At 42.1% G+C, this 14,864-nt stretch overlaps 1 protein-coding gene across 1 annotated transcript in view; it reads left to right on the top strand.

Annotated features, from left to right (window-relative positions):
* Window positions 1-371: 371 nt before the first annotated feature.
* hcn4 (hyperpolarization activated cyclic nucleotide-gated potassium channel 4) overlaps window positions 372-14,864 on the top strand; it is a 118,541-nt gene continuing 104,048 nt past the window's right edge. Inside the window, exon 1 of the mRNA XM_047362542.1 lies at window positions 372-1,039. Coding sequence (XP_047218498.1) covers window positions 372-1,039 — 668 coding nt within the window. The remainder of the gene's footprint in view (window positions 1,040-14,864) is intronic.

The following is a 14,864-nucleotide window of genomic DNA, read 5'->3' as shown; positions in this document are numbered from 1 at the left end:
CCCAACGTCTGCCCGCACCTCTTTCACATGTCACGCTAAGGTGACTTTCAGGCAGTTTTTTCCACTTTTGCGCACAATGTCGGAGCGCCACAAAGATGCACATCGAGGACGCAGTGGCCAAGCGGACCGCCCAGGCTGTGCGTGAGGACATACGCGAACTGTCAGGTAGTCTAATTATCGGAATGGGTGTCTCTCGTCTGTTTCAGGGGAGTCACGGCTTTTCTTGTCATGTGTAGCGGGATTTCAGGGATTCAGATTAGCTCCAGTCTAATCGCTCTCTCAAATTGATGCGGGGCGCGGGGATGCTGGCTGTGTTCGTTACAATACAACCTGGATTTATTTAATTTCCTCCCCTGTGTCTCAATGTCATAATGGACAGGCTGCACTCCTCCATGCGTAAAAGGCTCTATAGTTTGCCACAGCACATTGGACATAAAGCAATGGGGGAAGGAGAAGACGCAGACAAGGACACCCGGAGGAAGAGTATCAGGATGAAGCCTTTGCCGTCGCCGACCTCTGGGGGAAGCTGCAAAGGCATCGGCGAGACCAAAAGTGGGGAGTCCGTGATCATGGAGACGGACATGGGGAGACCACTGAAGACTAGCTCAAATGGGGACTGCCGGAGATTTCGAGGCAGCCTCTCGTCCATCACCAGTCGGCATGCGCATGACTCTGACTCGGCCGAGGCGAGACGCCTCATCACCGAAGGGGATGTCACCCCGAGCGAAGAGAGCCCCCCTGGGGCGATCGGCGACGAGCAGCCGGGTGAAGGTGTATTGGGTGCCAGCGGTGGCGCCCAAACCGACCCTCCAGACCAGCAGGCGGGTTTTATAAAGTTGGAAGGCATTGATCAAATTCTACCGGACGACGCTGGATTATATCAAGCCGGGTTCATACACAGGCAGCTGGGAGCAATGCTTCAACCTGGGGTCAACAAGTTCTCCCTGAGGATGTTTGGAAGTGAGAAGGCGGTCGAACGAGAGCAAGAGCGAGTCAAATCGGCCGGATTTTGGATAATTCACCCATACAGTGATTTCAGGTAAATTTCAGAAACCTCGTTCGCTCTTCTGCAAAGGTTTGAAATGAGGCTGCACGGTTGTAATGTCGATGCCTTGCGCAGGCCCAGATGTTTGTTTTGCCCTTTTCTTCAGGTTGCTGTGATTCATCAGTCCAGGTGGAGCGCGTTCATTCTTAAATTCAGGGTTGCACCATCTGCATGCTGAAAACTAATCATTTTCAAAGTTGTTTTAAAACAGACATAAATAAGCCCTCTAACAATTAGGCAGTTGATTTTAGCTCAGTGTCCTTGGATTTGTTATTACCCTCATCTCTGTTGTTCTGGGCTGTATGGAAATGAGTAGCACCTAATGGACTAATCTTTGGTTTCTGAATTGTATTAGAATTTTGTACAACTTGGTAAATTATACGTCCTTTTCAACATGCCGACGCATACATAAATGTTGTAATTTTGTTGGAGAGGCTTCCTAAAATGATTTGGGTTTTTTCTGGAGATAAACTGTAATGTTGTTCTTGAAATCAAGCACATTGTGGGTTAAAATAAATCTGTTTAGAGTCTGTAAAAGCTAATAATGTAAATAATGAACCTTGTTGTTAACAATTGGATCTTGCAATTAATTATTTCATAAAAAGACAAATAGAAATAACTATAGTTGTACTGCCTTACAGACTGCGTCACCCTTGGGATGTAAGGTATTGGAATTATACACACATCATGAAGATGCTATCAAAAATCTAAATTGTGATAACAATTCATGTCATGTTATATTGTCCCTTTCTGTGACGCTGATGTGTAATTCGACAGGACCATCTAATTAATTGGCAATTATAGAATTATAGAATTATTATCAAATGTGTGTTTCCTACCTTATAAAAATTAAAAGCAAAGCCTCAAAGGGAATGTAAGTTGATCATAGGCTAGGAGAGTGTGTTAGTAAGGCAAGATAACCTTGTTCTGAGAATAGAACATAGATACATTTATCTGACCTCTCTAGGTGTTTTCTGCTTAAATCTGTTTAGTGACTGCTTAGTGACCCAAAGCCAAAACGCTAAGGGGAGGATTTTACTTTTATTTGAACAGTATGTGATCAGACTGTAACAGTGCCTTACAAAAGTATTCATACCCCCCTGAAATTTTCACTTTTCTCATGTTACAAGCACAACCAGTGTGTTTTCGTACAATGGGCAAACATAAGCAATACAAACAGCCGGGTAGAAGAGAAGAATGTGACACCACCACATGGTTTTCAGATGTTTTACAAATAAAAACAAAAAAAGTATGGCGTGCAATTTTCGCCCCCTTTTACAATCCTAATTGCCTTCTGAGTCAAAGTCACTTATTAAGTAAATAGAGTTCAACGTTGTTCTGCACAACTCCATAGTTCACTGTGGCTTTGCAGCAAGAAAGTTCCCATTTGAATTCTGGTCTTGGGTGTTTCTGCATGGAGTTTTCAAGCTCTTTTCAGGTACTCTCGCCCCCACAACCTTTGGTCCAAGAACATGTATGTTATATTATTTTGTCTCTCTAAATTGCCCTTAGGAGTGATTGAATCAGTGAGTGAAAATCATGTCCAGGGTTTTCTCCATCCCTTCTCTTAATGACTGCTGGAGATAGGTACCAGCCCCCTAAACCAAACTTTTTGCACTTAACCACAAGACATGTAAAGGGTACAGCTAACATGTGTAGAGGGCTGCTCTAGTCAGATTGGACAAAATTCTATCTTTTTGGTCTACATGCAAAATGCTATGTGTGACAAAAAACAAAAACCCTGAATGAACAATCCCTATAGTTAAACATGGTGCTGGCAGCTCCATGCTGTGGGGATGCATTTCTTCAGCAGGGACAAGAAAGCTGTTCATAGCGGATGGGAAGACAGATGGAGTTAAAAACAGGGCAATCCAGGAAGAAAACCTGCTGAAGGCAGCAAAAGACTTGAGTCTGGGACAAAGATTCACCATTCAGCTGCCCAGTGACCTTAAAAGTACAACCAGAGCTACAATGAATTGGTTTAGTATAAAGCGTATTTATGTGTTATGTTTCGACTTGACGTGCCTACCTAAATCCAATTGAGACTCATTGGCAAGCCATGAAACTGTTTGCAGATGCTGTCTATTCAGTCTGACTGAGCTTGAGCTACTTTGCAAAGAAGAATTGGGAGACATTTCAGTCTTTATAGTACAAAGCTGGTAGATATACCCCATATGACACGCCTCAAAAGCTGCAGCCAAAGTTAGTTCTGCAAAGTATTGACTCAGAGGGGCTCAATATAAATGCACACCACTGTTTTCAGATTTTTATTATTTCTTTAAATTGAATACCATGTGCCATTTACCTTCAACTTCACAAAAAGGCCTTATTTGGTGTTGGTGTATTTCACAAAATCCGAAGAAAACACATTAAAGTTTGTGGTTGTTCCGTGACAAAATGTAGAAAGGTTTAAGGGGCATGAGATTTTGGAGGACACTGTAAGTAAGTGGTTGGTAAATGCAAGAGCATTTTCCCGATATGGAGCTACAGCAGAAAGACGCCTTTTAAGCGAATCTTAAGACTTGAAGTTATAACTAGACTTATTGTTGGCCCTTTTCTTGAATGATTCCAGTCTTCAGTCAGTTTCACATGAACTATCTGAACATGTTCATACTATGTTTGTCTCTGATAAACAAGCTCCAGCCTCTCAACCACATTTGAGATTAACATTAATATATAAAAATGCATAACAAAGTGTGGACATGCCAGTGCAACAAAGAAGTAGAAAACATACATTCTTGCAGGGAAATAAGACATACATCCCATTTCCCTGCTCTCCTCCCAGCTGGTTATGTCTCCTATGTCCCCATCTGTTCCTTTGCTCTCTGTGTTAAATGTCATGAGGAGGGGTGATTTGGGGCTTGGGGAGACTGTCCTGGTACTGAAAGGTCAGAGATTTGGCGCTGGGTTTTGGATTTGAAGTGTCCTCGAGCAACATGCCTAAAAGAGGACATTGTTCAGCGACACATTTAGTGAAACAGATGCTTGTTTAGATTTCTTTCTTAGTTATGCTCTGCAGGAGAAAACTTTAAAAAAAAAACAAGGTCAGGCTCATCTTTGTTTGGAGAGGATACTGTTTATCACCACAATTAGTATTTTGACTATTTTAGTCACTCATCATTATATTTTTAAATCATGCATTTGCACAATGACAGCGGTATATACCGGCCAATATATGTGGTGTAAGAATTTACACAGTGAATGATAAAAAGACCAAAAAATATTAATTTGTTAATTTTGTCAATATATTAAATAACAATGACAGAATTGAAGGCATGAAGAAAAATAATGTATTTCTTGGCTACATTCATCCCAATCTGTCAGAAAAAGAGGCCAAAAAGATAATTACAAATAGAGTTCCCAAAAATAAGAGTGGTTATATTAGACCCTGATAGGGAAAAGGTTTCAGTGAGAAAGTTGTATTTCTAAGTCTGCATCCAAGTTCTGGCTCCATAAGCCCAAATTAGAGTGTCAAAAGGAATCACAGAGTCATCACTGCAAGCAGAGATCAGCAAAATCTCCTCTTGTCAAGTTTTGTATAACGCTAAGAAGCAGGGGAGGAGCAATATCTTGCAAGGGGGCAAAAAAGCAGATTAAACATGGCATCATAATCCAATCTACAGCCTCGATTCCAGATTCAGAGCAGAACTGCTTCTTTCGGTATCCTAACAAACTGCTTACTGTGAGCAGATGTGGTCAACTAAGCAGAGGATCACTTTTACAACAGAGAAATAAAATTAAGACAAGAACGAAGAAACTGGCTGAATGGGCTACATGAGAAATACTTTACACGAGTGCAATTGGTACCTTTGCACTTTGCTTCTCTTATAAATAAATGCAGATGTCCTTGAGCTCTTAGATTTATACTGTCTCTGTTTCAGTGTTTTTTGTATGCATACATCCACAAAAGGCATATCAGTGGAAGTGGAGGGACTCAATTTAGACAACGGGAAAATGATTATTACTACCACAATGACAGATAATAAAAATAATAGTAATTATAATCATCATAATAATAATGATATTTAACATTATCATAAAAAGGCACATTAAAAGTGTGATAAAAGTAAATCTAGTATAATAAAACTAATGCTACTACAGCTACTATCATCATTTTAGTGCTTGATGAGCGGAATGAGGCTCCTTAAACACAGGACTGGCTACAGATCTTCATGATGAATAGCAGGTGATTGTTATTTTCCTACCTGTTTGCACAGAGCCTTTTGAGTGTGTTATGTCAGAGCAACTGCTTTGTGTAGAGTTTCTAGACAAACGATGAGGCCTAATATTAGGATGCAGCCCTCTATTCGTGAAGAGCCTTTTAATTATCTTGTGATACATAGCCCAGAGGACACATCTGTTAGAAAGTCCCCTGAATTTCCCCAGAGTGATTGAAGTGAAGATTTTGCACATCAGAACTTTAGTTTTTTGTTGTTTTTTTTCAGTTAAGGCTCGATCATACTTAATGTTGTTGCCAGCCGTCAGTCAGTTTAATCCCTTCACAGCAGTAACCCTTCCATCCTCTCACTATAAAGTGTTATTTCTCCTAAAAATACAATTTTACATTTGTTTCTAACAATATATTAAGCTAAAATAGAGATGTTTTACCGAGACAGAGATTGAGATATTGCCAGTTTGCAAAACTCTAAGCTCATGTTTCCAATTTTAGGCAAGTCTGATATCTCTTTCAGAACTATAAATAACCAAATACTTTTCCCTGCTCTATGATCGAACTAAAACTTAAGCTGTCTTGACGGTGAAATTATTAATAATAAAATAAAATAATTATTTCTCAAAAACATCCCAAAGATAGAGAGCCTTCTCTCTGAATCACAGATGATCTGCAAGATCAAATCCTCTAGGTTATAGCATAGCAATATATATGTGTATATGTATATATATACATATATATATATATATAGTAAATAGAATTGCAGTATCTCCTTCACTTCTTCAAAAGACAGACCAACTTTTCATACATTTTTCTTTTAGCAAACCTTTTTTTTAATGATCATTTAAGTATAAAGCGGCATCCAATTTAACATATGAGAAAACAGCAGTGTTAGAATGTTTAATCATTTACTAATTTATTGTAACTACACAAGAGCCTTAAGGAGACTTTCTTTTGTAAAGAGTTGTCTGTTATACAGCCCTGCAGTTAAACACAATTTCATTACATGATAACAGAGTTGAAATTTTAAACTGTCTTTAGCATCTTATATTTTCGATTAGCATGTTTAGAACTGGTAAATGCATTTTCCTTGTTGAGTACCTCTTACTTTAAGTGTGAGATTCCAAAAACACCAAATCCTGCATGTTCAAAGCAAACAAAGCAACTCTGGTGTAATACTCTTAGCTTCCTGTTAGCTGCTGAAGTCTCAGCCTGATTAGAAGTAGCAGGCCAAAGGAGCAGCTGACATGTCTCTTTAGAAAATCCATTTTCCTTTCAAGAAGCTTCTTCCAGCTTTTGTGCTTTGTCTGTCTTCTGTTCTAAACATCTCACTGAATACTCAAAATGTGTTTGGGCTTAACTGTAAAGGGCTGGACATTCTCCACTAGAACAGAGAAATATGTTATTTTATTGGAGGTGGCAATAACAACAGCTTCCCTACTGACCAAAATATTTAATACAACACAATAACTTAAGTACAGAACTCCTGGGAAGTTGTCATATATCCCAAACACTGCAGCATTTGTCAGTGTGGTAACCACGCCCACATTTTTGACCAATCACACAACATTTGTTGGACATGATACAATAAATAAATTCTTCCCTGAGGATATAACAAGAACAGGCAACAAGAACTTCCAAATCAAGGCTGCAAGAACAGAATGATGTAATTTTGTTCTCGCAGCCCTGGGAGAGAACATATTTCTCTGTTTTTGCAGAGTGTGTTGTATAACTTAGTATCCTTTATTCAGTCACAATCTCTACTCCGAGAAGTGTTGTCTGTGCGACTTGGTTCACTTATGTATGGCATGTTTTCTAATCGGAACAAAGATCAGACTTTTAGTTTGTGACAATTTGTTCATGGATCAGTGCATAAAATCATGCGATTCTGGTCATGAACCAATTTCTCTGTACATCTCTAATTTTAGAACTATAAAATTAAACTGTTATATAAAAAACAGGGATTTTTTCCATTCATTAGTTGTATTTGTCATCCCTTTATTAAATACTGAGTCATTGTCATTTCTTTAAAGGCAGTCCTTGTGTTCTCTGAGACATTAGTAATATTACTGCCGTAGCCTTCAATAATATATATTTTGCACCCATATCTTGTATGTACAACCACTTAAGGCTACAATGATACAGTAATTACTGTACCAGAATGTTTTTTGTGTGTATGTGTGTTTGTGTGTGTAATATGCTTGTGAACAAAATGTGATCAGTGTCCTCTGTTTCAGTCAGGTTGATTACAGTTGATTCGAGAGTGTTTCTGGGTATTGATTTGTTTGGTTTGCAGGGGGAACATGCTTTCATTGACAGAGCACCATACTCTGTAACAACAATGAATTTCTCTACTTGTTTTTGATCGAGGCAAGACCAAAGGTGAAGTAGGCAAAGGTTAGCATGAGCTCATTGAAAAGTTTAAAGTGGAAAGTATTAGCATGAACCATATTTTCTTGTCATGCAATGCTAATTTACATTGGAAGGGAAAAAAAAGGCAGTTTGGAGCTGCGTAGGATGAATAGCACCCTTTCCTTTTCCATCTCCATTAAATAATTCCTTCTTTAATGTAGCGAGGGCAAAACATGGGGATTACAGATGGTTCTGGCTGGGTCTGAAAGTGGGGTAATCAAAATAGGCTGTGCTCATCTACCAATATTAAGAGCCAAGAGATTATTACAGCACAATTTATTTAATGGAGGGAGCCCAGGGAGAATGTACATGGCCAAAGGGTGGAAGGTTGCCTGTTGCAGGGTGGAAGGATAAATTGTAGCATGTGGCCTTACCAGGCACACTTAAGTGACAGAGAGACATTAGCACACAAGATTAGGATATATTTTCTTTTTTCATCCTTTTTTTATTTCAGGTGCTCTTTTTTATCCCAAGCAGTCTGTCATTCTCTACTGTTTATTTTATTGAGCAGAGAATCTAGGTATAACGTTGACAAAGTGATGGCAATCTCGAGGTGTGATTAATTTAATTGATTAGAACTGATGTGGATTTTGTAAATCGAAATTCCTTCTTTAAATATTTTCTGTGCAAAACGTCACCTGGCTCACATTTTTGATTGATTATGGTCACCTGACAAATGTAATGCTGCGTGTCTTTTCTGCTTCACAATCCTTCGCATTACAACATAGATTTATAATCTCTCCAGGTGGACATGCCGCACTAATCTGCCAAAACCAAATCTGGAATTTTTGCTTTTTGAATATCATTTTGTGATATTATTAATTGTTTAGCCACTGCATAATCTGCTACTGTCCCACTAACCAAGGGTAAACAGTAACTTGTATCATAAATCAGGCAGATGAATAGCAGAGAGTTGGATTGAATTATATTTTTCAACCTACCAACATGCAATAAAACTGCTCAGTAGAAGGGGGATGCAAGTAAACAGATCCTATACACTAAATTTACATTGCCATGATGTTGGTGATTCAATATATTCGTACTCATACTCGTACTCGTCGTCTTCTGCTTTATCCGGGACCGGGCCGCGGGGGCAGCATACTCAGCAGATACACCAAGACGTCCCTCTCCCCACACACCTCCTCCAGCTCCTCCGGGGGGAGCCCGAGGCATTCCCAGGCCAGCCGAGAGACATAGTCCCTCCAGCGTGTCCTGAGCCGTCCCCTGGGCCTCCTCCCTGTGGGACATGCCTGAAACACTTCCCGAGGAAGGCGTCCAGGAGGCATCCGATATAGATGCCCGAGCCACCCCAACTGGCTCCTCTTAATGTGGAGGAGCAGCGACTCTTCTCCGAGCCCCTCCCGGATGGCCGAGCTCCTCACCCTATCTCTAAGGGAGTGCCCAGCCACCCTACGGAGGAAGCTCATTTCAGCCGCTTGTATCCGGGATCTCGTTCTTTCAGTCATGACCCAAAGTTCATGGCCATAGGTGAGGGTAGGAACGTAGACTGACCAGTAAATCGAGAGCTTCGCTTTTCGGCTCAGCTCTCTCTTCACCACAACGGACTGGCACAGCGCCCGCAGGACCACGTCATCTGCAAAAAGAAGAGACGAAATTCTCTGGTCACCAAACAAGACCCCCTCCGGCTCTTGGTTGCGCCTAGAAATACTGTCCATAAAAGTTATGAACAGGACCGGTGACAAAGGGCAGACCTGCCGGAGTCCAACATGCACCAGGAACAGGTCCGACTTAGTGCCGGCAATGCGAACCAAACTCGTGCTCCTCTTGTACAGAGACCGGATGGCCCCTAGTAAAGGGCCCCTGATTCCATACTGATGGAGCCCCCCCAAAGGGCTCCATCACCAGTTGGGCAAACTCCCATGAACCCTTGAGTACCCTGTAGAGGGTATAGAGCTGGTCCAGTGTTCCACTGCCGATACGAAAACCACACTGCTCCTCCTGAAGCCGAGGTTCAGCTATCGGCTGTTCTCTCCTCTCCAATACCCTGGTGTAGGCCTTACCAGGGAGGCTAAGGAGTGTGATCCACCTGTAGTTGGAACACACCCTCCGGTCACCCTTCTTATGAAGGGGGACCACCACCCCAGTCTGCCAGTCCAGAGGCACTGTCCCCGACCGCCACGTAATGTTGAAGAGGCATGTCAACCCTGACACCCCCACAACATCCAGAGATTTGAGGTACTCAGGGCAGATCTCATCCACCCCCAAAGCCCTGCCACAGCGGAGCTTTTTAACCACCTCGGTGACTTCAGCCTGGGTGATGAAAAAGTCCAACCCCGAGTCCCCAGCCTCTGTTTCCACCAGGGAATGCGTGATGGCAGGATTGAGGAGATCCTCAAAGTACTCCTTCCACTGCCTGATAATGTCCCCAGTCGAGGTCAGCAGCCTCCCATCCATACTGTAAACAGTGTTGGCGAACCACTGCTTCCCCCTCCTGAGGCCCCGGACGGTTTGCCAGAATGGCTTTGAGGCCAACCGGTAGTCCTTCTCCATGGCCTCACCGAACTCCTCCCAGGCCCGAGTTTTTGCCACTGCCTGGGCCATGGCACGCTTGGCTTCAAGGTACTCGTCAGCCGCCTCAGGAGTCCCACAAGCCAACCACAGCCGATAGGACTCTTTCTTCAGCTTGACAGCGGCCCTTACTGCTGGTGTCCACCACCGGGTTCGCAGACCTTACAGCCACAGCTACGGGCAGCAGCATCGACAATAGATGCGGAGAACATGGTCCACTCAGACTCTATGTCTCCAACATCCCTCGGAATCTGGTCAAAGCTCTCCCGGAGGTGAGAGTTGAATACATCCCTGGCCAAGGGCTCTGCCAGAAATTCCCAGCAGACCCTCACTATGCGCTTGGGCCTGCCAAGTTTGTCCGGCTTTCTCCTTCTCCAACGGATCCAACTCACCACCAGGTGGTGATCAGTGGACAGCTAAGCCCCTCTCTTCACCCGAGTATCCAAAACATACGGCTGAAAGTCTGATGATATGACAACAAAGTCGATCATTGACCTCCTGCCTAGGGTGTCCTGGTGCCAAGTGCACTGATGGACACCCTTATGTTACCCTTATGAACATGGTGTTCATTATGGACAATCCGTGACTAGCACAGAAGTCCAATAACAAAACACCGCTCGGATTCAGATCGAGGAGGCCATTCCTCCCGATCACGCCTCTCCAGGTGTCACTGTCGTTTCCCCCGTGGGCGTTGAAGTCCCCCAGCAGAATAATGGAGTCCCCGGGTGGGGCACTATCCAGCACCCCTGACAGGGACGCCAACAAGTCCGGGTACTCCGCACCACCGCTCTGCCCGTAGGCCGAAACGACAGTCAGAGACCTGTCCCCAACCCGAAGCCACAGGGATGCGACCCTCTCATCCACTGGGATAAACCTCAACATGAGACGGCTGAGCTGGGGGGCAACAAGCAAACCCACCCCAGCCCGCCGCCTCTCCCCGTGGGCCACTCCAGAGTAGAAGAGAGTCCAGCCCCTCTCGAGGACATGGGCTCCAGAGCCCACGCTGTGCGTGGAGGTGTGCCCAACTATTTCTAGTCAATATCTCTCGACCTCCCGCACAAGCCCAGGCTCCTTCCCCCCAGCGAGTTGACATTCCACGTCCCTAGAGCCAGCCTAAGCCCTCGGGGGGAATCGGGCTGCCGAGGTCTCCACCTTCGTCCGCCGCCCAATCCTCTTTGCACCAGTCCCTCATGGTTCCCCCTGCATGTGGTGGGCCCACTGGGGGATGTTTCTCGTTCTTGCTTGGTCCGGCCGGGTCCCGCGAGGAGCAACCCAGCCACCAGGCGTTCTCCGATGAGCCCCAGGCCTGGCTCCAGGGTGGGACCCTGGCTCCGCCGTACCGGGCGACGTCTTGTGCCTTGATTTAGTAGTCGTCATGAGGGGTTCTTGATTCAATATATTGTGCAGCTCTATTTGCTATAATAATGGAATACTAATGGATGAACATTTTTGTGTTTTCCGTTTCTGTTTTCTGTCTTCTCAATCAGTCTATTGCATCGGCCTACAATAAGTCAGGTTCTGCTGCACATTTATTGTTGTTGACAGGGAGCAATTTTTCTCTGGTGCCACATGCTTCTTTGGGAGGAGGGATTGCAGGAAATGACCTGGGGAAATTTCCCCTTTGAATTGACATTGACCCAACTGATGCAACTGACTGGCTTCCTTTGATAGATAGATATATAACTTTATACCAATTTACATTATATGATCAACTGAATTTGACCGCATTGTAGTATGGTTATGATCAAAATGGATGAAATTGCATTTAACTGACTCTGAGCCGGTCCATAGCATTGTATAAGGTTGTATTGTATAGGTATGAATTGGACCTATTTGATTGTATTTTGTTGGACGCGTTTGTTAAGTGCCTTGAGGTAACAGTTGTTGAGAACTGGCTTTATAGAACTAAAGTAAACTAAATTAAAACAAAATAATTCTGCCTTTTCACATAGTCATAGGGTGGGTAATCATATTAATGAATATTTAGCATGTTGTACTTATCAATGTACAATAATAAAAACAAATTGTGAAAATAACATATACACATTAGCAATCACAGAGGGATCCAATTGCAGTTTATTATGAATTCGACCCAAGACATTTTATGGTAAAATATATCTGGGCATCTCTTGGAAATATTTCATTCTTTTTTCAAGAATGGTCTTTTTACACGGGTTTAGGTGAATTGCAGTTTTTTGCAGTTTTATATTTATTTTATTTTGTTGCAATAAATGTACAAAGTATTGTCTGTTTTAACATATTGTCTTGTATGTCTATTTAAAACAGGTTGCTCTTGAAAAAGGGCTTTGTGCCTCAAAAGATTTATTTGTATAAATCAAGGTGAAAAAATGTCTTCAGAAACTGGGAATTTACCAGTTGTTTGCAACTTTAAATAAGAATTTATTGTATAATAGATTTCAACTATAATTTTTCTTCATCTGGACAAAAAAGGTATATTCAGAGACTGAGCTGTTTTAAGTTCCTCAATAAAACACATCTTTTGGGCTTAAAAGTATTGTGACCTAAAGTTGACCTCTGTATATGTCCTCCAGTCATTCTTGTGCCAAGACATTCTGCTGTATCCAATACATACAAGTTGACCGTTTGCAGGCCTGTCTGTGTTTCAGGTGGAATCCCACACCCTCTGTACTTCTGAAATTGGATTGTTCTTTTTCCTGTCTGCCAAGATGTGAAATTGCCGAGATGTGAAACTGGCACCAGTTTGCTGCTCCAGGGCTCAGACACAACAAGAGGATGATCATATTAACAAGCATTTAAATGTAATCTAACCCACTCAATGTTTCAAAGTAAGCTGCACTTGTAGTTTATTTAGTTAATGTTGGAGCCAATTAGTTGACTTTGCCAAAAGCATGTGTAGGTAAGCCTTTCTTGTGTCCTTGCGTAAGAGTGCTAGTTAAATTAATCTCTAAATATATTTTGTTTAATGCAGACATGTTTTTTTTTATTTATGCTGGAAAGATAATAGTGCTTCTGCATGCAAACACATTTTCCCTGACTGAGTGGTGATAGTAAACCACTCATGCAGGTATAGTGTTGGAGGTTTTAAGTTGGTTGTTGCTCTTTTGAAACGTTCTGGTCTCTCTTTTCGAAGCAGGCATGCTAAAGGTGAGGGGTGCAGTCCTCTTTGGCACAACATGGTTTTCAGTCGAGCACATAAATGATCTCTTTGTTTGTGCATAGAACTGTTAAATGGTCTGTGCAATACAAGGCCAGGAATACCTGCCCAATATTCAGAGAACTTTCTAATCATGTCCCTTTCCCTTATTTTTTCGCTGGTTGAGTGTTGACACAAAACTGTACAGCTGGTAGTTGATCAGTATGTCTTGATCTAATTTGTCTGGAAAACAATTCTCCAGTTTGATGGACATGATGCCTGTTTGGTCAGTTAGCTTCAAAGTTTTGAAAAGAAGCTTCCTTCTGCTGGTTTTATGATAACATCTGTGCCATCATGGATTCTTGCTTTGCAAACTTTGGGAAGAATTTCTTAAGAGCAGTAAAAATTACAGGCCACCTCTAATTTTTACTTGGTTAAGTTTACTGTTTAACCTGTTAAGCCAGGCCGGCCCACCGGCGGGCCGAAAACAGTGACGTTCATCTTTCGCCGTCTCTAAAAGTAGGTCAAATGCCAATTTTTTTTTTTTTAAACCCCTTGATGAAGATGAGTCTTTAATGTTTCTAAAACGAGTCGCCAACGTAGTTTTTGACCAATACGTTCGGTTTTGCAGCAGTTTAAAAACAGAAGATGCTATTTAAAGCTGTCCAACCTCCAAGGTTCCAACAAATGCATCCTTCTTTTCCCCAGATTTGAAGGATGGGTCCGGTGTATCCTCCGTGTCCCACCCTATACCACGATACATTGCGGGTTGGAGTAGATTGTTCTACGGAAGAACAAAGGCTTGAGGACAGAGAAAAGTTGTGAATAAAATTGGATATATTGCGCTTTCTGTGAAACAACTGAACTTTTACAATGTTTTTAGACAAGAATGTAGTTGTGTAAACCTAAAATATCTGATCAGTTTATCAAGATATCGCTTAATTGCACAAATGTGTTCATCCGCTGCCCCAGCAGCCGGCTTGCCTCGCCAGCTATCAGCTGACCGGGTGGTTGAGGTGCGCTAAACCCCGAGAGAACAGCTGACTCCCGGCACATTGTTTTCAAAATCCCACTGGGTTTCCCCAATGGGTGGAAGTTAAACAGATATAATTCAGTTTGATGAAATCTAATATTAATGTTTGGTTTATTTACAATAACAATAATTATTATGCTCTGCAAATAAACTGATTTAAACTTTGCTACTAAAGTTAATATGTTAGTGTTTCAGTTGTTGAAAGCTTTACAAATAAATTAAACAAATGGTATTTGTCATCAATGTATTTTATCTAGCGTTAGATTTTTATATCTATGAAGACAAAAACAATTTCAACATTTTAAATGGCTGAATAATGAACAAGATCATAAAACAATAACATTTTAAAACAAAACAGCATTATAAGCCATCAGCAATATGTAAAAGGGTAAATAAAACCCATGTAGTCATTTAAAGTAGAGACAGTGTTATTAACCTTCAGGCTCCATTTGTTCGGCTTCACAGCTCTGCGCTTCATGCTAGCACTGTTGCTAGGCAACAGAAGTTACGCTGAGGTAAGGGCAAGAGAAACGTAGACCGACGTCACACCGGCGGCACA

Source organism: Girardinichthys multiradiatus, chromosome 4 (assembly GCF_021462225.1).
Source record: "Girardinichthys multiradiatus isolate DD_20200921_A chromosome 4, DD_fGirMul_XY1, whole genome shotgun sequence".
Taxonomy (NCBI): domain Eukaryota; kingdom Metazoa; phylum Chordata; class Actinopteri; order Cyprinodontiformes; family Goodeidae; genus Girardinichthys; species Girardinichthys multiradiatus.
This window is presented reverse-complemented; position numbering and strand designations above follow the sequence as displayed.